Source organism: Varanus komodoensis, unplaced genomic scaffold (genome assembly GCF_004798865.1).
Source record: "Varanus komodoensis strain SLA01 unplaced genomic scaffold, ASM479886v1 scaffold3, whole genome shotgun sequence".
Classification (NCBI taxonomy): Eukaryota; Metazoa; Chordata; class Lepidosauria; order Squamata; family Varanidae; genus Varanus; species Varanus komodoensis.
The window spans coordinates 33,349,291-33,374,705 of NW_025335761.1; the positions used below are offsets into that span (position 1 = coordinate 33,349,291).

General features: G+C 40.9%; 1 protein-coding gene across 2 annotated transcripts in view; it reads left to right on the plus strand.

Moving 5' to 3' along the window:
* The window catches only part of MIPOL1 (mirror-image polydactyly 1), a 247,348-nt gene that overhangs the window by 117,313 nt on the left and 104,620 nt on the right, over nt 1–25,415 (plus strand). For both annotated transcript variants that reach the window (XM_044436805.1, XM_044436804.1), the window contains exon 8: nt 3,128–3,235. In XM_044436805.1, the coding sequence (XP_044292740.1) occupies nt 3,128–3,235 (108 nt within the window). The remainder of the gene's footprint in view (nt 1–3,127; nt 3,236–25,415) is intronic.

Here is a 25,415-nt window from a genome sequence, read left to right on the forward strand (position 1 = left end):
CTGCCTTTGGGTTCAACAGCAGGAAAACAGCAGGAAAAAACAATTCCATCTCTGGGGCAGTGCTGCCTTCAGGGACGATGGACCCAAGCCTGCCTGTGACCTGTTTCCCCAAATAGCCCATCTGGAGGCTTACTATGAGCAGGACACCTACACCTTCAAGGCTTCCTGGGGGTATCTCAGGGGCTTCTGGGGCAGAATGTCTCACCCTCATCCTCTTCAGTGGCCTGATTCAAACAAAAGCCCTCACATTTTAAGCCCTGTTTTCTTATCACAGCTGTTCTTTTGAAGAGAAACTCTGGCCTCTTTGTCATTTTAACTGCCCCTCTCTGGATCTTCTTCAGCTTTGTGCACCCTAAAATCTGTGTTAAGACTGCAGTCAGACTACTGAGTGCAGAGAAACCAACATCTTATACTCTCTGGGTTAAATCCAGTGCTTTATGAGCATATGTCTACTTAGTTAACAGGACTTTTAATTGCTCTTCTTCTCGCTGAAGCCTTCCCTGCCACATGACCCCCCAAATCCACTTCAGAGCACGCTGAGCAGATTTATGGGGGCCAGCAGAGGGGAACCCCAATCCGCAAGTGCTTCCATTCCACTGGTCAGCAACCATCATTGGATACACCCCCAATGTCTGCAGTGCCGGGGCCTACACAGTGCTCACTTTAGTCCAGCGGCCGCAGCCTCACTGCGATTTACTCATACCTGTCAAAGTGTTTTTGTTTAAGGACAAGCTTGGTGGACAATGAGCTGCTTTTGTTATCTGATGCTCAACATCTCAAAAACATTTCAGGGCAGATTGCTGGTTACATCTCGAGATCTCTCTCATTGGGCCTATGACAGCGACAGGTAGACAAGTCTAGAATGAGCCAGTTATGCCTGTGCGCTAGCCGTCCCAGGCCACCACTTGCCACTCTGATGCTCTGGTGGCTGGCCTGTGCTGCCATGCCCTGCCCAGTCCTCACTGGCATGGAAGTAAGCCCTTTCAGGACTGGTTCACCAGTAGCAGCTGAATAGAGCTTTTAGCCCCCAGCAAGCACTGCTCTGAAGGAAAGGCCTAAGTGAGCTGAGCAATCTTAAAGAAAAGCAGGGAGAAAACAAAGTTGCATTAACCTTTATTCAATTAAAAGTGGGAAGGAGAGAACTTTCTTTGCCATCAATCTACCATATGTTGGGGACCCAGTCATCAGCCTTTATAGGATTGCAGACTGGCAAAATCCTGAAGGTGAGATGTGAACTAATAGTACTCTATTTGCCCAAACACTTAGTTGTTTTCTGGACTGGAAAGGAAGGAAAGCTGTCCTCCTTCAGAGACCTGTTTCTAGAATTAGGTGGACTTTTCTTCTTTCTTTTTAAACAGACATAAATTCACAGCACCAGCATTCTCCTGAAAAGGGTCTTATAGGTCTACGAACATTCTTGTGAAGCAGTGAGGAAAGCTACTCGACAGTGCTGTTACTTCCATTTCAAAGATATGCTGAAGATAATTCATTCATGGGCTTTGCTTTCTAATCATGCCTATGGTATCAAGGTGAATCTCCTGGGTATTGGCAGTGACCAGTTTTCTGATTGATCATGCCAATGAGTCTTCATTCCCCTGGGGCAGCATTAAACTAGTAGTGTAGGATCTAGAATTGACCCTCCATGGACAGATGCCTCCTTCTATGTGCAGAAGGTTTCTGATCCATCTGTCAGAGGTTGTTTTAGCTGACTTGCACCTATCTCCATAGACCCTGGTGTTCCTTGAAAATCAACCCTGGAGGCTCTAGGAGATAGGTGGGGGGGGGGCAAGAGCAATAGATAGAAATCCCCCCTTTCCACTAGCCAGAACTCCCTGAACAGAACTCTATTCAGAGAGTACTCCTCATTTGTGGGAGCAAAGGCTATGCATAGAAAATAAATAAATCTTGAAATCTAGTTTACAATTAAGCATGTTTAAGTTACAATTGATTTTGTTAGAATGTACTTGCGCCTTGGATTCTGGCCAGTATGTGGATCTGGATTTTACTTCTGAGAGTAAATAGTCCAGTATGAAAAAACGTTTTGTTTCTAGAAAACTCTGTTTTTACCTATTGGCATTTTATAGCTGACCTCTTCATAAATTGCTTATACTGCATCATCATCATCAAAAGTGGGCAGCTTTTAAATATAGATGTATAGGTAATATCACCATGAAGTCATATACACCTTATAACTAATAACATGTTTACAGTCCAAACTGTTTATGGCACGTTTCCAAAAATAGGTCATTCTGTTGATAACTTTCACACTGTTGAGTGTCCAAAAGCTACATTATTGCCATACTTTTTGTAACATTTTCTGTCATACAAAGTAGTTATAGTGTTCATCTTACATAACTTTATGTTTTCGGAGCTTCCCTTTTCTCATTTTAACTTTTGGGAGTATACCATCTCCTGTCTTGGATATCTAATGGATCTTTGGTCTTGAATTATTCTGTTTTCGTGAGGATTTTTTCTGCAAACAATCAATTTTACCTTTAAGCCAGGATATCCAGGGATTGAACCTCATGGCTTTATAGAAAATTGGTCAGATGATCATTTGAATATATCAAACGACTTATATCTTGGTTGTTTAATTCTTTGAAACTTGTTCCTTTTCACACAGAAAATTAACAATTCTGTTCCTCAATACTAAAGTTTAATTATTAATGCTGTTTATAGCTTTACAGCATTGTGTAATAATGTGAGATGGTTTTTGCAATAAGTTTTGATTAATTTTGTTTTAATAAGGAAATTGTGTTCAATAAGTTTAATAAGCACTGCCTAACATATCCCGGTGTTCGTTCTGACATAGGAGATCATTTTCTCAACGTTTATACGTCATCTTTCAAATATTTTGCATTGCTCCTTTAAACATTTAATTAGCATTTTTGTCTATGAGTAATTGTACCAGAAGAGAATTAATAAACCAAGATCTGGGTTATCACAAGTCTTGGACTGTAACATGGTTAATTGTAAAGTTTGATTCAATAAAATAGTCAAACACACACACACACACACACACACATGTGGTAGTGCAATTTGCATTTAATTCATGTGGCTCACTGGGGGAAAAACCCCCTAGAGATGTCCAGCTCCTTTACTTAATGGGATTCTCTCCTCGTTGCAGTGCAAACGGCTAGAGCAGGAGCTTCATCATATGAAAGAGCAGAACCAGACTTCTGCAAACAACACGAGACATCTGACTGCTGAAAACAATCAAGAACGTGCTCTGAAGGTAAATCTCCATTCCTTCTTGCAGGCAAATTAAGGTTGTACGCCCTGGGTGCCAGCTTTCTGTGCTGCATATATCAGTTGTGTACATTTCGGCAGAAGTGAGCTGCGCTGTTTGCCAACAACCCCTTCTTTAAACACAGATACAGCACCCTTCTGTTATGGTATTATTTTGTGTTGTATGTGTGTATGTGTATGAGCACAACAAGATAAAAACAATGTATTTCCCCAAATGGACTGCCTATGTTATGGTAACCAACATTACATTCAGATGGATTCTTTTCTGGCAATGCTTTAGTTCTACAATATTTGGAAAAATTGCCCCTGTTTGCCCAGTGGTGACTGTACAATATGAATATTTTTAAAGAGTGTCTATTTGATATGCATAAGGAGGTATGTGATGTTTTAATAAGATTGTTGACCTATCCTAGTAGTGACCACACAGTTGATACTGATGTTTGCAAAAGGGTCGCTTATGATTCCTCTTCCCAGTTCTGGGAGAAAAAGTCTTGTTGAAAAGGATAAAGGGAGGAGACGGCTAAAAAGGCGGAAAGCTGTTTCACTTCCTCATTAATGATCTTCCACAAGCATGAACCTTCCTTCTTGCTTTGAAACCAGCCATTTTTTAATCTGATGTCTGGTTTTTGAATATTTCAACATTTTTTTACTGCAGCTACCTTCTCATTTTCTGCTGCTATTTACTGCTGCAGTGATTTGATTTTAATTTGGTTTGAATTGTTCATACTTTTTGTTAGCCATTTTAAACTCTTAGCAGGAAAAGGTGGGTTATAAATGTTTTAAACAATATACAGCATAAGGATAAAAAAGGAAGACACTGAGACTCTTTGTGGGGCTTTATACTTTGATTTTTCAAATGTCATTGGTTTTCTTTGATTTCCAATGGGATCTTTTCATTTTCTTTAGTAAAATGGACAGGGAGAGGACAATGGAAGCCACCTTGGGCTCCTTGCAAGAGGATGGAAAAGAAAGAAAGAAATGTAGTAACAAATAAATTCGTAACTTAAAATATCACCCCCTTTAACTCATTTCTACTTTTTACTTTCTACCCTGGTTCTGCTTAATGTGTAAACAAATATTACTGAATACGTATTTAAGCACATCATTTTTACTGTCCTTATTTGTTGCTTTTGACATGCAGATATAATAGTTGCCATTAATAAATGGATGTGTGACAGCTGAAGAATCTGGACTTGCTGTTTAGGCTTACTATTCAAGTCAAGTCATCCTACAAGCAACCTGCACAGGCAACAGAGCTCAAGTTGATCTTTCATTGGTTGTCATGGGGATGCTCCAAAAGCTCTAAAATGAAAAGACATTTTAGACAGCTGTCAAATAAAAAGTAGCACATCCACAGCTGTTCCATATGCTTGTTGCTTTACTGATTCTTTAATTACCAACCTCAGAGCAAACGTTTATCATTCTAACCACAAAGGGGTGAATTCTCAAGTTAGCACATGATCCTATGTATTTCTGCCTATGAAACGAGAGTAACATCTCTCACTGTTGTCACATTACATATTACAGAGCCCTGGTGCTATAAGCATTATTAAACCTCATCCTGCTCACTTCCTTGCTACAACCCTAGGACTGAACTAAGGACTTTGTGTATTTCTGCCTGTTAATACATTCAAAATTGTGAACAGACTCACATGCCCATAGTTGCAGTTGTCCCTGCAATTTACTTTTTCCAATAATGCCAACATATTGAATACTATATGTAATAGATTTTAAAAGGACTAAATTAATTAAGATCATTGGCACTGTATTGTCAATGATGGTAGTATTCTTTCCATGCTGAAGAAGTCTTGCTTTCTCTTGGGATTTATCCACTTAGTTTTTGCAGTGTTAATAGGTATGTGTGGTAAATATTTGTAGCGGGTTTGTATTTGTAGCCTCCCAATGATATCTTAGAATCCTGTGCTTTCAGCAGGATATAAATATGTTGGTTGTGCCTACTGTTATTTATTAATTTATTTTATTTATTTAAAACATTTATATCGTGCCCTTTCCAACGAACAGCTCAGGACGGCTTACAATGATTTAAAAATATAATATTATGCAATATAATAATTAAAACAATAGATATACTTGTGACCTTGGAGCTTGAAGAACTCCAGTTTTGATCTCTGAAGTGGCCAAATGTACTTTACAGATCACAGACATTGTCACTGCTGAAAATAATGAGGTTCTGGCCACACTTTACTCAAGTAACATAAACAAACTACTCTTGTGAGTGAAGAAAGCATCTGAGAATGGCCCCACGCTCTGGATAACACAATTCCCTGACTTCTGCGGATCGAGCACTGCCTGATAGCTGAGCGCAGAACTCAAAGTGACCCTCGACCAAAGACAGCTAACCAAGTGGAATTATCAAGTGGTCCACTCAGCTGGTTCCCCCCTCCCCACTGCCTTCCAGTGAAGGAAAAAAGACATGTTTTAAAAGTAACATGCTTTGATTTTGATTCAGTGTGATTTTGATTCAGTCGCTATTTACATATGTGGCTCTCTTTACACAAATAGTACTATTGACTCATTTGTATGAGTAATTTTAATTGTATGCCTAAGTGTCTTGTTTCACTGGAGATGAAAGTACATATTAGCAATAGTATTCTTTAGTTTGTTACTAAAGACAAATTGGACTGTGAGTAGAATAACCTTTTTCTTTGTGGTTAAGAGAAAGAGATACTCGGGCAAGGAAAATGTATTTCCCAAAGCAAAAGTGTTGAGTTAATCTCATCAAATGATAAGAACTGAAGGGAGGGAGTGTAATATATAGCTTTAATGTTTATATAGGCAAGAAATTACACCTGTCTGGGAAAACATTTCAAAGGAATAGAAGCTAGTATAATTTTTGTTTGTTTGTATTTGAAGGTCCTGGTTTTGAAGAAAGCAGAATTTTCAGATGGCTGGGATTTCTGAACCCCTTTCAGAACTTTCAACCAAATATTTTAGGTTTCTACAGTCCCTTAATTTGCTTCCATCATCTGTAATATAATTGGCATAGACCCCATTTTAAAGACACAACCAAAGTCTTAAAGTGTCACTCTAACAATGTAGTATACTGGTTAGGGTGCTGGTCTAGGACTGGGAAGATCCATGTCCTAATCCCCATGAAACTCACACATTGTTCTTGGGCAATCACTGACTTTCAGCTGGACCTATCTCAAAGCATTGTTGTAAGGATGAAATGGAGAGGAGGAATATGGAACCTTGAGTTCTTTGTAGGAAAAATGGAAACAAAACTAATAAATAGAAATCAACATGGATGGTCTAAGTAGATGCTTTGGACATGTGGGGTTTTTTTTCATATGAAAATAGCTTTTCCTTTTGGAGCTTGATGACATTCAAAAGAAGCGGAATCCATCAGATCAAAAAAGGAAAGCTTAAGCCCTCAAACTGATGCCCTTCAGATGTTTTAGACTACAACTCCCAGCATTTATGACCATTAGCCATGCTGGCTGTATCTCTTGGGAAGTGAAGCCCAAACATCTGGACGGCATCTGGTTGAAGAAGGCTGCCTTAAAAGGTAACTTGCCAAAAGTGAAAAGCTAAATCCTTTCTTCTCTTTTAAATAATGTTTAAAGTAGTTGTTTTCATTGGATCATGGCAACCAACCACCTAGTGACTCTCATGACAAAACTGAATTTGAAAGATTATACCAATCATAGTGTAGAGTGCAGAGCCAGGGTGGCTCTGGGGTTTTAAAGGAAACCTTTAACGTTACTATTGAAGTGGATTATACAGAACCAGTATGACCAGAGTACCTTCCTTGTGGACAGCAGCTGTGAAATTTGCTTCTCATGGAGATTTCTTTGGCTTCCCTTCTCTAGATTTGGACTACTACATCAGGCCAAAAAACATGTTACACACAAAACCCTGACAGCCTTTTTTTAAAATAAAACGTATTCAGGAGTAGTTGTTGGATGTTACTCCTGCTCTAGTTAAGAGCACAATCTTATTCAAATTTAGCCAGGAAAAAAAATCCTACAACTCCTTCCATGCAGTCACGCTAGCTGGAAAAACACTGGGAAATGTAGGACTTTTTTCGACCAAAACGTGAATAGGATTGTGTCCAAAGGATTTTGCCCCAATCCTTGTGGACTAATAATATTAAACATTCAACAATGGGGGTAAAATCAGCATCTCCTCTCCACCCCCCCCCCCCTGGTCAGACCCTCATTCTCCCTCAACATCTGCTCTGGATAGTCTCCTGGAACAGATGTGGGTTCAGGCTCAATTTTGAGGGCATGGGGAGGGGGAATTGGCCCCTTCCCTGTTTCAGTGGCACATGCCATTCTGTAGGTGGGAGTAGTTAATTGGCCACAGCCCTTTATCTGGGCCACAGATGAAGATCATAGCAGCCATAATTGCAGAGGATGCAAAACATCTCTAATACTTTTGACTTCCAATGTGTCTTGACATCATAATGAAAACTCACTGAAAATACAACACTTGCTCATTTGCAGAACTGAAAAGATCAGTGTTCACAATCATTGGGAAAGGCCCTAAAAATAAAAGAGCACACAGCAAAACAATATTGCATAATGATATAATGTTGTTTGCCTTGCAATAAAATGTTATTAAAAATTGTTCCCAAAATCCTTCCCTGCAAAAGGAACCCACAGGAAGCTTTGAATAGCAAAGGGCTTTCTGTGACCCATCAATGACCTCCTTATCTGAACTGCCATTCCAAGTTAATAGGATCCACTTTTGGTTTCTAGTAGACATGGAGGAGACATTGGCGGGCCATGTCCATAGCAATACATAAATATTGCTATGGCTTGGTTCCTTTTCCCCTCCACATGTGACCAGGATCCCTTTACCTGATATATTCCAGTTCATTGGTTTTGTGTGGCTTAACGGGACAAAGCTAGGCAGACCTCAATGTGTTAGTAAGGTGCCAACTTTCTTGGCTCAAAAGTTTCTATGTATTTGCATTTATCAAGTCCTCTTTAGGTCTTAATCGGAAAATCTTGTTGGCTACAGTCCTACGATCAATGGGGAAGTTCCTTTCAGATTTGTCTAAGCATACCAAAATCTCACAGATGGTGCCTAAACGTAATATATGTGTGTGAAATTCATTTCACAGGACCCTGAAACTGTTACCAAATTTTACTACTGCAGATTCCATGCTTCTGAAAACCAGAATAAGCTACATGAATCCTATCTACTGGACTTAAATAAACATGTTTTAATCAGCAAGTTTTCTTAGCTTAGCCATATGAGCTGTTCAGAAGGTCAAATTGTTTTCCATTGAAGAAGTGAAAAGACAAGGAAACAGATATGCAAATACAGGATGAGGGGTAGAATCAGGTGAGGTGATGAGGAGGAAGTGAGAGCTATGTGAAACGAAATATCTCACTCATGAAAATTACCAATCCTTCCTGCTCTTAATGGAAGCTGACACGGTGTTCATTGGTGTTTCTCTTTAAATATGAGACTCAGTTCAGACATCATACCAAAGTATTTTGGGGCCAGGCTGCTTAAGGCAGCCTTAGCTTAAGGGTATAGTGCAATGCTGGCAACTTCAGTTAGTGTTGGAAGGCTGATGTTGGTCAGCAATGACAGTACGAAGCGCCCTATGTTCATAGGTTTCTAACTGGCCCAGTCTTTTAAACCCCCTTTTCTGGGCAACCTCTGATTTTCAGAGATTAGGAAAGGACTAGTTCTTTGGCTTCACAGTACAGGCAGTAGCCAGGTTGTAAGAGAGTTCCATTCCTGACAACATCTTTAAGGCAGATCATATACATACCGGTTGTATTTAGCATGAGTAATCCAAATGTTTGTCTTAGTATATGTATGTACATATATTCCTTTATGTGCATAGAAAACCCTCAAGGAACACTTCCATATACAGTTGGCCCTCCTCATCCTTGGGGGTTAGGGGCATAGGACCCCTTCAAAAGCAGAAAAACCACGAATATCTTCCCTCCCGCAAACTTAACTCTTAATTACTGTTGACCATACATCTACTGGTTTGCTTCTCCCACTCTCTCTCAGACCTTGGTTTGGTCCGCCAGAGCCCCTCTTCTTCACATATCACATTCGTACGTTCTTATTCCCACCCTCACATTCATTCACCAGTGTCTCCTCTTTGCACCAAGAAAATGCTGTGAGGATTCCACTCTCCAGATAGGCAGGGCAAGAAGGGCCTCCCTCTCTCTCCTTTCACTTCCTGTCTCTCTCTGTGGTGAATATGATTTTCTGCAGTAGGCTGCAAAGCTTCAATTTCCCACATTTGTTACTGCAAACTGTTTGTCTTTAACTCAAATTTTTAAATTAATAGGCTTTATGGCAGTTCGTTCATAAGTATGGAAATTTGTAACTCATGCATTCATAACATGGGCATAACCTGTACCTTCTTCTCAGGCAGATTCCTGAAGTGTCTTTGGTATTATTGTTAAGGTGGCTGATTTATTGTACAAGGATTTATAATCAAATGTTTGTCTGTTGTTTGTTGATCATATTATCCTTAGAAATAATAAGACATAATAGGAAACAACGTTTTCCACTATTTGGGCAGGTCTACGCCAGCTAATGGGTATGGACTCACCCTCTTCTTCCTTTTTTTAAACATGTTAAAAGAAACAATGGAAAGCTGCAATTTTTGCTTTTAAACTAGTCATACAGAGTTCCCTGTGACATCCAAGGTCAGGGATGTGTAGTTTCTTTAAACTGTAGCTGGTGGAAAATAACAGAGTCAAACCAAGATTTTGGCATCTAGCTTGTTCTCACTAAGCATTGTTTAAACAAACTGCAGTTCACTGTGACAAGTAACTGTGATTCATTTAAAAGCAAAACTAAGGCTTTTGATCTCTGGCTCTGGTATGCAAAAGAGAAAAAGAAAGGAAGGGGAGTGTTGACGTCCAGGTCTCAGGCAGGTGTATTTTCATAATGGGAAACCATAGCTCCCATTATGTTTGAAGCAGGCCCCATGGTACACATTTTAACAGACTTTTAAAATTTACATTCTGAGCCAATTAGGGTGCAGGACACGGCATTGCTCCTGTGTCCTCACTGGCTGAGTGTACCCTCGGCAGTGTCTGATTGGTCCAAATCATAGTTGCTTGACGCATCCTTTCTTTTTTAAGTGGGACCTGCAGAGCTGGCTGTCCAAATGCGGGGGTGCTTTACCAGTGGGGGAAGCCTGTGCTGCCATCTCAGGTTAAAAAAATGGGCAGGTGGGTGGGGAGCTTCGGTGCTGGAAACGATGGATGTGTGGGGAGGGAGGGGCCAGTGGCACAGCAGGCAAGGAGCTGCAGTGAGGGCGCACAAGTTTCCGTAGTGGAGTGAAAGGCTTCAGTAGTGTACAGGTGCGTGAATGAGAAAGTAGGGGCTTTGGAAGTGGTGGTGGAAGTAGTGGGTTTCTTCTGTGGAAGTGACCGAGGGGCTTCTTGGGCATCAGCAGGGGCAGGTGGGGGTGGCAGGGGCCAGTGGTGGGGAGGCAGCAACGTGGACCCATCAGCAGGATTTCACTGAGTGTCCACTGGAATCTGCCACCAGCAGAAATGAAAGACAGGAGGCATTCGCTAACCATGGTTAACCAGCATGTTTATTTATTTATTGAAAACTTTTCTAGACTGTCCCATTACTGATGTCTTGGGGCGGTTACAATACAAAACGTAAAAATTTTAAAACACAGCTGGTTTCGTGACTTTGCTTCTAAAACATAACTGGTGCAAACCGTAGCTTGCCATATTGGATCCATTAAGCAGTGGTTGCTATAGTCTGCCTCAGACAAAGGGTTTGCAGGGCACCTGGCCTTTCAGCGGCTGCATAAAGGATGGATGTTCCACAAGCAGAGAGTTCCTAACAGGGAGGTGCCGTTAAAGGGAGAGTCACGCTTGTTGAATGCCTATTGTGCGTTTGCTAAAAGCACAGGAGCAGTGCAGGCCAGGCACACTTGCTGGTTGAAGGATAGCCCTGATGGTATCCCATCCTCTCTCTAGGGTTAACCTTAAAAAAAAAGCCTTGCTGTACCATTCAGACAGCAGTTCCTGCCTTCTTCTTTGTCACCCCCAAGGGAGTTGCCCTGAAGCAGGTCAATTCACACTGCTGCATAGACCCGACAGAAGGAGAGAGCAGTTAAAGGCTACCAGTGCCATGGCTGAACTTCACACAAGTTTTGTGTTGTTTTTCTCTGAAGGGTTTTTCCAGTGTAACCCTTTAGGATATTATCAAAGTGAAATAAGCTAGCACAAGGTGAAAGGTGAATGATGTTGCTGCTTTCCTTCATCTTGAATATCTAGGGGTATTTTGCTGCTGCTTCCTTCATCTTGTTCACATTTGCACCATGCTTGGAGATCACATTCAGGAGAACTGGTCTACGTACCTCTGGTTAAGACATAACAGTAATCCTTGGCATTACGTCACTGAATCATCTCAGTGTGCCTGTGACCAAACAAAGAAAAAAAAAGCAACCTGCCAGCAACAATTAACATTGGCCTTTATTTTCAGCGGCTTTGAACTGTGTTGAAACAGTTGAAAATAAATACTTTCCTGCAATTTGCTGCTGGCAGCTGCTTTTTTGTCAGAGTGTTATTGCTGAGTTGGCCTGCTGAGTGTTGGCAGCAAATTAGAGATCCATTCTGGAGTTATTTGCTTTACAGGTTCTTGATATTTTGAAGCTTGTTCTGAGATCTGGTGCATACAATACTGCTGGGAGGCATAAGAGCAGCTTCCCTGTGGTTTCTTCCATGCTCATGTATCTGTATAGAAGAATGATGTGGGGAGAGGAGGATGGCACAATTTCTTCCCCATGTGAACATCCCTCTCCCTGAGAGGAAAGGCACCAAGTATATCAGAAGGAACCATATTACTCACTACACCATGTGCTTCCATCTTTACTGATATTATGTAAGAGGATAGCATAGTACCAGTGTTGCTGTCGTAATTTTTGAATCAGCTTTCCCTGTGATCATGAAATGAGCAGATCATACAGCTCATCTTTGGTTCAGCCATTTTACCAGGACATCAGGAATCTTGCTGGGAGAGCAACAGAAGAGCTTCCTCTCCATTTCCTCTACCGTGCACAACACAGCAGTTTCACAAGGATGCCCAATCAAACAGTTCCAAGTTCACTCAGTATCCCTACCCACTTTTTAACACAAAATGGGCACTGCGAAATATGTAAAGCACCTTTATCATGTGAAGACAGAAAGCTTGAATGCCTGAGCTGAGTTTTGATATGGTTGGGTGTATACATGACTCAAAACAAACAAAAACCCAAAACAAACCTGTGGATTTATGTTTGGACATGATCCAGAGTCTGAAGCCTTTTGCCCCATGCCGACCCTGAGCTATCCAAAGCCTTTTCTCATCCAGCATTCTGATCTCCCAGTGACTGACCAGATGCCTGTGAGAAGCCCCCACCTCTAAGTTGTGTTCCCCAACTAACAGTAATCTCTTTACTGTGCCAATAGAATAATAAAAATGTACTTATGTGCACCTGAATTGATCCTTATGATCAGCACAGGCACCCCCCCCCTCAAGTTAATTATGAATCAGCTATGCAGACTGACATTCCCTTGGTGATTTGAAAAGCCAATCAGCTATGCAGTGTGCAGCAACAGAAGTCTTTATTTGGCCCATGTTGTTCTTCTATCAGGGCTAGGCAAAAATACTAAACATGACTACTCACAAGCAAGGCGAGCTGAATGCAGCCTGAAGATATTAAAGCAGTGCAAATACTTGGGAGATCTCAGCGGAGACTATATTAGGATGTGTCGTCCTTGCAGAACCTGATTGCTCAGTCCTGGCGTGTACTTTGATTTGAGTATTTCATTATACTTCTACAGAAATGAATTATTCAGTAGGAAGCAATAAGCTCAGAGAAGTTCTTCTCCTCTCTTATAGCAGTCAATACAATGCGCTGGCATTCTCAGTTAGGGGTTCAATCTCTTCTCATTTGAATATTCACTTAACACTGTTGTGCCTTCAACATTGTTACCTTCCATTAGAGGGGAAAAAGATAAATGTAGCTAATAGAAAAAGCATGTGGAATGTTAACAATACAGATAAACTAAATATAGTTCAATTTCAAAGTGGAATTAACTGCACACGGCTTTTCAAAAGGGTGCCGAAACAATATCTTGCAAGAGACAGAGTTCACAGTGCAGAACCAAATGGACAATTAAGAAGAGTCCAATCCGCAAACCAGTTAACCTGATGTCATAGTGGGCTGATAGCACAATCCTGTGTATGTCTACTTAAAAGTAAGTCCCACAAAGTCACTGGGACTCACTCTTAAGTCAGTGTGTATAAGATAGCCACGGTACCAATAGTAGTTGTATGAAGATCAGGTGTTAAATCCAAGACTCTTAGCCAGAAAGAACTGTGGATTAGACAGATAAAAACGTAGTGATGAAAAATGGTGTGTAGCCAGATATATGTATGAAGTCAGGGCTTTTGTACCATTACATTGCCATGCTGAGAAAGAATGCGCATATTCTTTGAATGTGTGCACACATTTTATAACCTTTGAGTTGGCCTAATAAATTGTTTTAATACAGATTTTGATATTTTGAGACATGTGAATGTATCTGCAAAAATAGCAGGAATATCCATTCTGGCCAAAATGTCCATATTTCATTTCCATAACACCCTTAGCTTTGTTGGTGTGTGCGCAACATGTGAGGAGCCACAAATTAGTGACACACTCTGAATGTAGAAGACCCAAGCTTCAATATTTGTGTTGTCACTTAAAATAGATGGGCAGGTCACATTCCGCAGTATAAAATTAAAGGCTCTGTACCATTAAGAGCTGCATAGGAAAAGTTACTTTGGTAGAGAAATGCTGATTTCTGAACATATCCAGGGCAAGTTATACTTGCAAGTTCTTTTCCCTGAACATACATTACAGCAAGAGTGGAGAACCTGAAGCTGTTGGGCTCCATCTCCAAGCATTAGCAATGTTGCTTGTTGGAATTTTAATTGCAGCCCCTGATGAAGGAAAAAAAATTCCCCTGAAATCCATCAGCCCCAGTCAGCGAAGCCAATGGTCAGGGATTATGGGAGTTCTATTCCAACAGGTTTTCTAGCCCTTCATTAAAGATATATTAGCCCTCTCCTCTTTTGTCTCGGATCACTTTATCAAAGTCATAAAAGATCTTAGGCTCTGGACATGGCTTGAATATGTTTCAGATTGTCGCCTTAGTTGCAAGATATTAAATTGAGAAAGCCAATGTCTATTAGTGTCAAGTATATGATTATTCCTAGAGGTGGTAGCAGTGTAAATTCACGCCAAATACAGAAGTGACCATGTTTTTGTGTATTGCCTGGTTTTCATTCTTTTGTTAGAGTATTAAACAGATATTAAATTTTATCATTAATGCAGTGCATGGTCTCTCTTGAAATCCCCTTAATTACAGATTGACTCCAAGGATTAGGCAGCATGGATTTTAATTTTAACTGAAACAAAAAAAGAGAAGAAAAGAAAAAGAAATCTCCCTAAAAATTATTCTTGTAGATCAATTGTCGAGCCACAAAACAATTTAAACATCTTTTGACATGTGTGCCTGTCCAATTCAAAACATTAAAACAAAGTTAAGTGAACCTTTTAAAACCAAAATTGTGTCATGTCGTCTTCCAAATGTTTTATTAGCTCTGACCTTGCAGAGGAATGTCTACCTCTCTCAAAGTTTTGTTTTTTCAGTTTTTCTTCAGAAAATAGATTCACGCTCTTGCTGGGTTTTGTTTATGTTCAAAGGAAAATGACATCAGCTTTCATGTTTCCTCTCCTTAGGTACTTAAAAAAATCTGCCCGGCAGAGTTGACATTATAGTAGCTGCAGAAATTAGCTTCCTCAGCACCAGTCTAGCTTCCTACCTACATGACTTTAAAACATTGTAATGCTAACATCACTCCAATTGTATTTTAGCAGATGTGAGTCTAGAAAAAATAGTTTTCACAAACTGGAATCTCGTTTGTGAGAAGCAGAAATGGAGGGGCAGGGGAGCTGTTATAAAAATGTCAATTGGTAGATCTGAGGAAGACTTGCAAATGTGGTATGATTTATTTATTAAAAATTGGTTTAGCTTTCTAAAAGATACATTTATTTTAACCATTTATTTTGTGCTGTCTCTGAGTAAGAATATTATTATGATGGTCTTTCTTCATTTGACAGGCTTGCATAACAGTAAAGTGACATTTGGAAAATGTTATTAGGTTTAATGAGCATGTACTAACTACATAAACTGTTTGAAATTTTGTTTGTTTTATTAAATTCATTAACCCCCCATAAAATTAATTTCTTCAGGTGTTTTTCAATGACAACATCACAATAAAATCAGAGATATGAAACTAATTTTCAAAAGTGGAATGCTCTAAAAGTTGGAAGAAATTGAGGTTGCAAAGCAAGGAGGGTTATTAAAATGTCAGTTATTTTTCTGGCTTGTTGAGGGAAAAACATGTCTGTTCACAGGCGTCGTGCTGCAGCACCAATGGTGCGTCATTCACAGTATTGTGAGAACTGGACAAATGTTCTGTTGTTCGAGTGTAGTTGTGGGAATGATAAAAGTCTCAGATCTGGAAATCACATATGCCAGAGCAAACCCTTTAAAAACAATTAGGTTTGTAAAAAGCAAGCAGTTTTGAGATTCCATAAGGTGTTTCCTATTAGTGGTTCCTGGCTGCAAGACAGGCCTAAACCATTGGCACAGATTCTGCAGCTGGACTTTGGACCAGGCCGAGGCGGATATTTCTACACAGCACAGATTACCATAGATGTTCCTGATCCGCCCAGATTACAGAACCAGACATATGAAGCCTTATTTGCTTTCCCCTAATATGGCTGCTTGCACGCATGGCTACCAATCTTCCTCCTCTCCTACAGCAGCTTGCACCTTTCCCAGAGGCTTGTGGGGCTCTCCTGAACCTCCTTTGCTGGGGCTGCTGCAAGACAGCCATTTCCCCAAATAGGGCCGAAGCACCTCGTGCAAAGCATCTCTGGTCCACTCCCTCCTCCCACCCCCTTCTTCTGGGATTCAGGGTTCAGGAGGGCCTCCTAACTTCTGCAGAAGCTATGGGGGGCAGGGTTCAAGGGAGAGGAGGAAGATTGCTTGCATATGCTTCCTTCTGCTTATGCGATCATTGGGTACCATATTACTATTCTCATCACCAGCACCACAATATTTCTTTGTGTTTTAATTGGTTTTAATGTGTTTTATTTTGTTAATACGTTTTATGTATTGTAAACCACCTAGGAAGGCCTCAACAGTTATAGGTGGCCCATAAATACATGTATGTATGTATGTATGTATAAACAAACAAACAAACAAATATAATTGAGTAGTTCAGTGGCACCCAGACCCCTGCTCACAGCTCTGTTGTTGTCTCCACATCTTAAAAGGAAGGTTAGGGCTGATCTGCTTGCTGCCACTCTCCCAGACTGGGAGAAACACCATAAATTGGCACTTCCATAAAATAGTAATGGAACCCTAATTTGCCTTTATGGAAGTGACTGCCTGGCTGATGAGGATTAAGGGTGCAGCCTAGGTCAACCTGCCCTTGGCTCTCCAGTCAAGCTTACAGGCTCTTTTTCAAGCCATGTCGGTGAATGGAATAAGGAAATTGTGGCTGTGTGTATTAAGAGTCTCTATGTTTCTATGGAAGGATGCCCTAGATGAGAGGATTCTGTCCATATGACAAGTAAACATATAAAGTGCATTATTTCTTGTGTTTAATATAGCTAGCTACTTGTGTGCAGAAAAAATAAGATTGCAGATGTCCATAATACAAATAAGAAATCTGAGTAACATACTGGTTGATGATGATCATTCTTACATCCATCATCTCCACAATTTACACAACCCTTCATATGAATTAAGTTTAGGATAGTCCATGAGACTGTAAATGTAAAGTATGCTTAAAGAGATCCCTCTTCTATCACTTCAACGTGTATGATTTGTTACAGGCAGGGCTTTTTTTGTCATAGAAAGCACCCGAACGGCGGGCGTTCCGGCACCTTTTTTCCCAATGGATTTTACGAAGTGATTTTGAATCTTAGCAGATCAGCAGCAAACATCATTAACATAGTGCCTGCAGGCTGCTTTTGTGTCAGCTATCTGCTATCTGATAGTGAGATAGTGAGGGCTTGGGATGCTTGGGATTGGTGTGTGTGGTTACTGGCTTGAGTTCCAGCACCTTTTTTTTATTTTTACAAAAAAAGCACTGGTTACAGGGGTAGTAAACCTCAGGCCCATGGGCTAAACTGGGCCTTCTTGTGGTCCCAACCTGGCCAGGGCCTCCCCGATGGCCACCCTCTTCCCCTGATCCAATTGCATTCCCTCAACTGGCCACAGAAGGTTTGGTGGCTTCCTGGCTTTTGCACAGTCCTTTCCCATTCCAAAGGGTTGCAAACCTTTTTCTTAAGTTTCATTCCCGCCGTGAGGGGCTGATATTTTGCGGGAGGCTGTTCCTCACCCTTTGCCTTTGGCGCTCCCCACCACTGGAATGCCCTTCCACTGGATTGACAGAGCTGCTCCAAGACGGAGCCCTTGGTAGTTCCCCACCCCTGTTTAAGCCCCAGTGCATGTTGACTGAGAAGTTCCGGGCAAGGCTTTGTCCGAAATAAATTAGTACGGCTCTTGGGAGGACTGCTAGGAACTTCCCCTCTGGGGGCGGAGAGAGCCGTGTGCCTTTGGAGAAGGAGATCCAACCATGGATGCCCCTTCCCAGACCCTCCTCATGAACACCTCACAGCCTTTGTCTTCCTGAATGTAGAGCGCTGATATCAGAGAGAGGAGAGGGAAGTGGTGCTGTGGCAGTTGAAGCAGTGGGGCTTCTAGCCAGATCTGAGAATGTACAGCTCCTCTGGCTCAGGCCTTCTCTGAATCTGCTTGGAAACTAGCATTGGTTCCTTCCTTCACATTGGTTTCAGTGGGCATCAATTTGTAATGCAAAGGCAAGTCAAAACCCAGCCAGGGTATGAAGAAAGCAGTTTCTGCCTTTTTGGGTTCTGAATGCTTTGGAGGCTCTGAAGTTGGGGTACACCACAGCTAACAATAGGGTTGCCCTGCCAATGTGTTTTGCATCATAATGAAGTCCATCCATATGTATTATTGCACCCTTATCTGAAAGGACATCTGGGAGGAAATACCATCACACTTTAAATCCAAACTAGAAATGCATTACCATTTCTTCCACATTCTCTCTACTGTTCATGGTTCTCTTCTTCAGGTGAAATGAGACTTAAATTGCATTCTGCAAGATTATCACAGCTTACAGCTATATTGTTCCACATAATGTTTTCTGCTGTCTGTTGCCATTTCAATAGGGCATCATTTTTGAATAGTGCCCCTTCTCATTTGTAATTAATACACTGAGCATGGATTCCTGACCTCTGAGTTAGTAGGGTGTCAGTTTCAAGCTGTGATCATGAATTGCACGGACTCCAGCAGGTTTGGCAGCTTTATTTAATTGTTGTTGTGGTGGTGGTGGTGCTCCAAGGTGCTGCTTGATTTGCAGGGCAGAACAGCCTGAACAGGAATGAGGGATATTGTGGGTTACCCCACATATTTGAATTGGTGCGGGGAGGGTGAAGGCACCACCATTGCTTAGTGTGTGCATGAAAGCCGCTTGCCTAATGAAATGAATGCAACAAAAAGTGAAATTAAAGAAGATGGGGGAAGGGGGGGGGGGGGGGGGAGAGAAGAGAAAATAGAGTGGTTTATCTTTCGCCGAAAGATTAATTTGTGGAAGCTCTCCAGCACATTTTGATAAAGCACAGTTCATTGGTACAAAGAGTCTCTAATGTTAGGAGTCTCTAATGTTAGTTCTACTTCGTGTAGACCTATTGAAATGAATGGGGCTTGGGTTAGACTACTATAAGATACAAACCCTCCTGAAGCAGTCAGCTGTCCATCCCATTAGAGGAATCAAACGCAAGACTTTTTCCATGTAAAGCATGAACTTTTTTCCATGTAAAGCATCATCAGTGAACTTTTGGTAATTTATGACTATAGATAGGTCTGCCTTAGCTTAAACATTTTAATGTATCTTTGGACTCCTAATAAATACAGAGTCAGAACTTTGCCTTAGCAATAAATCTTTTAGAGTAGTGCTGAGCATATTATTCAAATTTTAGTGTGGGCTCTCCAGTTCTCCTTTAATTGACCGCTTAGTCAGATCTACTAGTATCCTCGATGACTCATAAGTAGCAGAATTTTTAACAGTTCTACAACCCCCAGCATTTCCAAACAAGCCATAATCACTAAGAATTTTGGGAACTGTAGAACTTTTTTTAAAAAAAATCTTTAAAAATTGCTTAAAGAAAAATTGCTTAACATACCTTGCCTTTCCTTGATTTAATTATTGTGTCTTTTCATATTTACATTCTAAACCAATGACAACTTATGTGAGATAGTTGATGCTTTTGCCCAGCATTTGCTATTTCAAAGTAAAACTAACTTGATGTTCAGTGAGTTTGAATGAGGGCTGTGTGTGTGCCCTGGTATATCTGCCACCTTCTTTTCTAGCTACAGCTTTTGGCACTACTTTGGATTCTGCTCTGAACAGCATCTTTTCAGGTAGATGTCCAATCCAATCAAGATCCACAGAGAGAACCAGGAAAGAGGGGGCAAGAATTCAAACAAGGAAACAGAATTGTGGGTCAAAGTGCAGCTGGAAAAAATTATGTGGAATATAAGAACCTAAGAGCAGCGGACTAAGCTGTTATTCCAGCAAAAGTGTGGAGCCTGACGGAGGGTGTGAATACTCAGGCTGTAGGCTGGTCAGGATTTTTAGCTCTGGTGTGCTTTGGTTCATGAAAAAAAGTTGTTCGAGCTTTCCTTCTGCTTGTATTATGGCGTAATTATTTATGTCATTTTCCTGCTAAAGCTTTCTGGGCAGTTCTGGTTGACTCCAGAAGTTTCCAGGTAACTTTTCAAAAGGCAGTTCCTTCTCCAGTGCTCCCTCTATTTTTGCAGATTTTTTTCAAATGTTTCATTTTTTTTCCGTCAGCCAGTGCAAAATTCTCTCCCTTATATTGCATAGCAAAATGTGAAATGAGTCAAGCCATCTTAATCATTAAGTGGAATGGGGAAGGGAAGGGAAGAAAAGCACTCTGACCACAATCCGGAGTCCTTCAGAGTTATGAAAGACGTCTCATACCTGCCAGGACTTCTCGGAATGTTTCTTTAATCCGAAATATACTCAGGGCAATTAAATAATTAACACTGAAAACAAACTAATCCAAATACATCAAAATCACAATAAAGGCAGAATTACAGTGCAATAAAAACTCCTGAAAAGCATCATGTTAAAACCCAGGGTGTGAAAACAATGCTTGCCAGTCCTTCTTGGCCAGGTCGACTGAGGCAGAAGCCAAGGCTCAGTAGAAGAATCCACCCCGGCTTCAAAGTAACACAAGGCAAGACAAGGATGGAAAAGACCTCTCTCTGCATGAAACACTGGAAAGTTACTGCCAGCAGGGGCATGGCTAGGTACTGATAAAATCCAGGGCTTAGGCCCACAGCTTTAAAAAAGCATAACTTTGCATGTTTCTTTACATATGCTCCAAAGTCTCTCTCTGTATCTTTAAAAGACAATGTCTTTTGAGGATACCCCATTTTGTAAAAAGGTAGGTACAGACGGAAAAGGAGAGGATTTCTGAAAAATGCTTAGGTAAAAAAATCCAAGGAGGTGAAGCACATGTGGGCAAAAGGCAACCGATCCAGGGGCATTCAGTGCAACCTAGATGACTGGGGCTCCTGGATTTTATCTCATCTGTGGAACTGATGGGATTTGGGCTCCAAAGGGGTCTAATCTAGTAGAGTGTTCCTGAACATCACCCCTGGCTGCCATTCAGAGGAAGTAATGTGGGATTAGCTGGACAAATAGTCTGATATGGCTGACTCCAGTGGCTGCTCTTCAACACAGGAGAATTCCCATCCAGTTGGAATAGGTTGTCATGGCCACAGTCTATTTCAAACAGTGATGCCGAATGACAGGCCTATGGTACAGATCTGTGATCCCAGTCCAGTGCGTTGGAGTTTCCCACGGGGCCATGCCCCCTTCCCTTGGATCCACACCCATTCTCTGATCATTGATGTTGGGTGTTCTCCTGGCTTCCATGTGAGTTTTGCCCATTCTTGGAGGTTGAAATGCCTCTCCTAAGGCTTCGTCACCAGCAGTAGGAGACTTAAGCTGAAAAATGCTGGTATTTCTGGTGTTTTGGCCCTGACCCCTTTTGTTTGGGCCTGAAACCCTTATGTCTTTATTTTATTTTATTTTTTATTTTATTAAAACATTTTTATGCCGCCCCATTCGCCGAAGCCTCGGGGCGGCTTACAACATAGACAACTTTACTCCTTCCTCCCACTGGCATGTAAGCCTAACTTTGGATTTTGGGCTGAAGAGGATTCACACCTGTGGTTTACTGCCAAGGAGGACCTTGAATCGAGTTTGGACACAAATTAGTTGCAATGCCTGTGAATGGCGCAGCATCCAAGTTCTGTGTTGTGGACTGCCAGTTCCGGTTAGGACCCTGGCAGCCACAGCCTCATCCCGGTGAAGTCTCTGAAGATTCCTCACAGACAGCTCTAAGCAGAATGTGCTACAGTAACCCGGCCTTCCCCAACCTGCTGCTCCCAGATATCTTGGAGTTCAGCTCCCACTTCCAGCACATCTGGAGGGCAGCTGAGAAACTGCAGCTGCTGAGGCAAGCTGGATGTGACAAAGGCCCAAATGACCATGGGGAATGATGCTTGTAAATAAAAAATAAACAGAAGTCCCACTGACCACAAAGGATAATATCCAATGTTAATCCTATGTAGAATGGATCCCTTGAAATGAATGGGACTTAAGTTAGCCACAACCAACTTAAGTCCTATTCACCTCAATGGCTCTACTTCAAATAGGACTAAAATTGGAAACTACCCAAGGAATTAGTGACTAGTTCTGCAGATTGTGACCTCTGTGCATAATAATGATGGTGCTTTCCAAGAAATAAGCAACTAATCTTCCAAATAAAGTAATTAGTTTTTAAAAATTTTTACATGACTAATTCTAAGTTGGCTACAATTGAAAAGTAAATTAGAAAAATAACTATTTGCTTGAGCTTTTCCTACACAATGCTTTAAGCTCTGGGTTGTTTTGAGGTGTTGAAAGGTGAAACATTTGACATTTTCTTGTTAAGCTCTCCTTTTAAAAAGAGAGGGCGGGAAGGAGGCATAGCCACAGCAGAGCTGAGGGTGTTTGTGGTTGTCCATGACAGCGGCTCCAGTCTTGAAACACCTGTGTTTACTTTCCAGCTTTTCTCAATCTGCTGGAAGTGGCCAAAGAACAGCACAGACAAACCTGCAGGATGGCTGTGCCGGATCTGCCACCCAAAAGAAAGAGGCAGAAATCAGACCTTTCATGCAGCTAATCATTAACTGTATTTTTGACCCTGGTTCAAAATATTTTGATCACATACTTGCTCAACATCATTATTCCTGAATGCTTCATCCAGTGTCGAGCACACAGAATCCTTCCAGAAAATGGAAATGAAACTGAGATGCCCTTTTGGTTTTAACAGTATGAACTAAATGTGAATTTTAGAAAAGTTAATTTAATGACTTCTGTGAATTTCTAATCTGGAACTTTTTCTTTCAGTTGGACATTGGCTATAAACTTGCAGCAAGCCCTTATCTGTGTAGATATTTTCTCTGGTGTCATCTATATACTGTCAATTTTCTAACAAATTTTATTTTTAGTAGATAATGTCAGTTTGTTGCAATGTTTATTATTTCTTCATCAAATACGTTAAAGGGTTATTGACATTTCTATAATTTGATTTTTATAGAAATGTTATGAGAGTTGCCTTTATGTTGATTTTATGTCTTGTTCTAATATGGTGTATGTATTTGCCTTACTCTTGGTTGAACTCATTGCTTTCATTTTGCAAAAGGATGGAAGTTCCTGATGCAGATGCTTCTTTTCCCCACTTTACAATCCCCATCTGAATTGTTGTAAACTATAACGCAATATTGTGGCCTTCTGACATCATCTGGAAGAGCTGAGTCTCTGAAGTCCCTGCCCCACTGGCTGCTGGCTTGGAAAGCACCTCTCCAGCTGCCGCTCTCCCAAGCTTACAGCTGGGCCTCAGAGAGGGAGCATAGAAGGAGAGGAGGGCAAGGAGAGGAGGAGGCTGGGGCTGAGGGCCTTCACCTGGCCCTTTATTGAGACAGCTCCAGAGAGCCACAGTTCCTATTCTTGTTACATGCCATCACTTCATCTCCAGCATCCAGTAGGATTATTCCTCCAACTTAAATTGTGTTTGTGCAGCTCCACCAAAAGTGTAAAATGCAGTTGGATCTCCATTATTCATAACTACATTTCTGCCATTACAACATCACGTGTGCAAATGGAATGACATCTTTTGGGTACTAGCCAGAAATGCCAGTCTGCCTGTTTAATCCACCATACAGTATTTTAGATACAAAAAGCATTAAGACACATTCAAAACGTAATGATTTATTTATGATTGCATGCATATCCTGCCTTTTTTCTGCCAAGGAGCCCAAGGTGGCTTAGCTGAACTTCCTTCTCTGCATTTTATCCTCACAACAACCCTATGAGGTAGGTTAGGCTGACCCAGAGTCACCCAGTGAACTTCATGACCAAGTGGGGACTAGGACCCAGCTCTCCAGAGTTCCAGTCTCAGCTATTACACCATATTGACTTCTCCACCAAACAAATGTATTTATTTATTCATTCGATTTATATCCCATCTTTCTGGCAGAAATGACATGCAGAGTGACTAACAATAATAAACTACAGCTTAAAACAAACTCTTAATTAAGAACTTACAAATAGTGTATTAATAGCACCATTAAAACGCAAACACAAAATAAGCTTCAGTCAAAAACCCAGTTTAAAACCCCTTCGGCAGTAGACCAGCTTGTATGCCAAAGCTTTTTTTACCTGCTACTCTGCAGCAAAATGTTTGCCCACAGAAATGCAAATATAAAGAAAATGTACTATTGATAACTAAAGTTAAGAGAAGAATTGTAGTTAGCTTTGCTGAAGTCTTGTTGATCCATTAGGAAAAAACCCAGACATCTCAGTTGATTAATATCAGTAGAATAATACCTTTATTACAACCAATTCAAATATCACAAGACAGTAAGCAAGTTTTCAGTTTCCCCCAAATGACGTCTTCAGGTTGTATATTTAGCACGTGTGCACACATGCACACACATACACACAAGGGGGCACAGAAAAGGTGGGCATAATGGAAAAGCCCCAAGCAATGCTGTTTGTACAAGTATTAAGAGGGGTTATGGGCATGTTAAGCAGACAGAATTTTGTCCAGTTTGTGCTGAGTGCAACAATTATTTCATGTTACCTCAGGCCTACTGAATCCAGAGAAGAGTGCAAATAATGTGTGGACACAAGCTGACCCCATTACACATTGTTTTCTCTGGGTTCAGTGGAATGACTGACCACTCTTTGAATGTATATATATAATTGAATTGAATGTATGTATGTGTGTGTGTGTGTGTGTGTATATATATATATATAATTATATGTACCAGTATTCAGTTCTGTCTCCTGCACCGAGGTCAGGGCCTTGTGAGGCAGAGAGATGTATAGAGAAACATGGTGGTCCTTATACTAGCAGAGGTAGAGATCGGTTTTAGTTGGTGCATTCAGTCAGCAGTCAATAGATGCCAAATTGGGTGGTATTAAATAGAGGAACAAAATGCTTATCTTGAACTTTGCATTATTTTAATTTTGAGGGGGGAGAAATTTGTTTGGTTTGCATTTTAATTGTGTACCTAATCTCACACTTTTGGAGCAACATGCAAATTGAAATCAGTTACCCTTCAAAATGCACACTTTTCTGAATGTTGCAGTGCAGGTCCCCTGCCAAAAGATCCAGTCGCAAATGTGCACGTTAGCATATATTGGACACAGAAGTCTGTATATTGGACACAGAAATCTGTATATTCATGAAAAGAATATTGAAAATGCAGTATATAAGGAAAACAAATGCGTATATTCAGCAGAATTGTGTAGAGGACTGCAGTCATTGGGAGAAAGGCACCTCAAAATGGATATAAGTTTTCAGTGAGGGGTTGTTTTTTTTTAAGATAAAAAAACTACAGATGAACCAAACCTTAGACTGAGCGGGGGTGGGGTGGGGTGGAATTCAGATTTCTGGACAAACCTAATAGAAA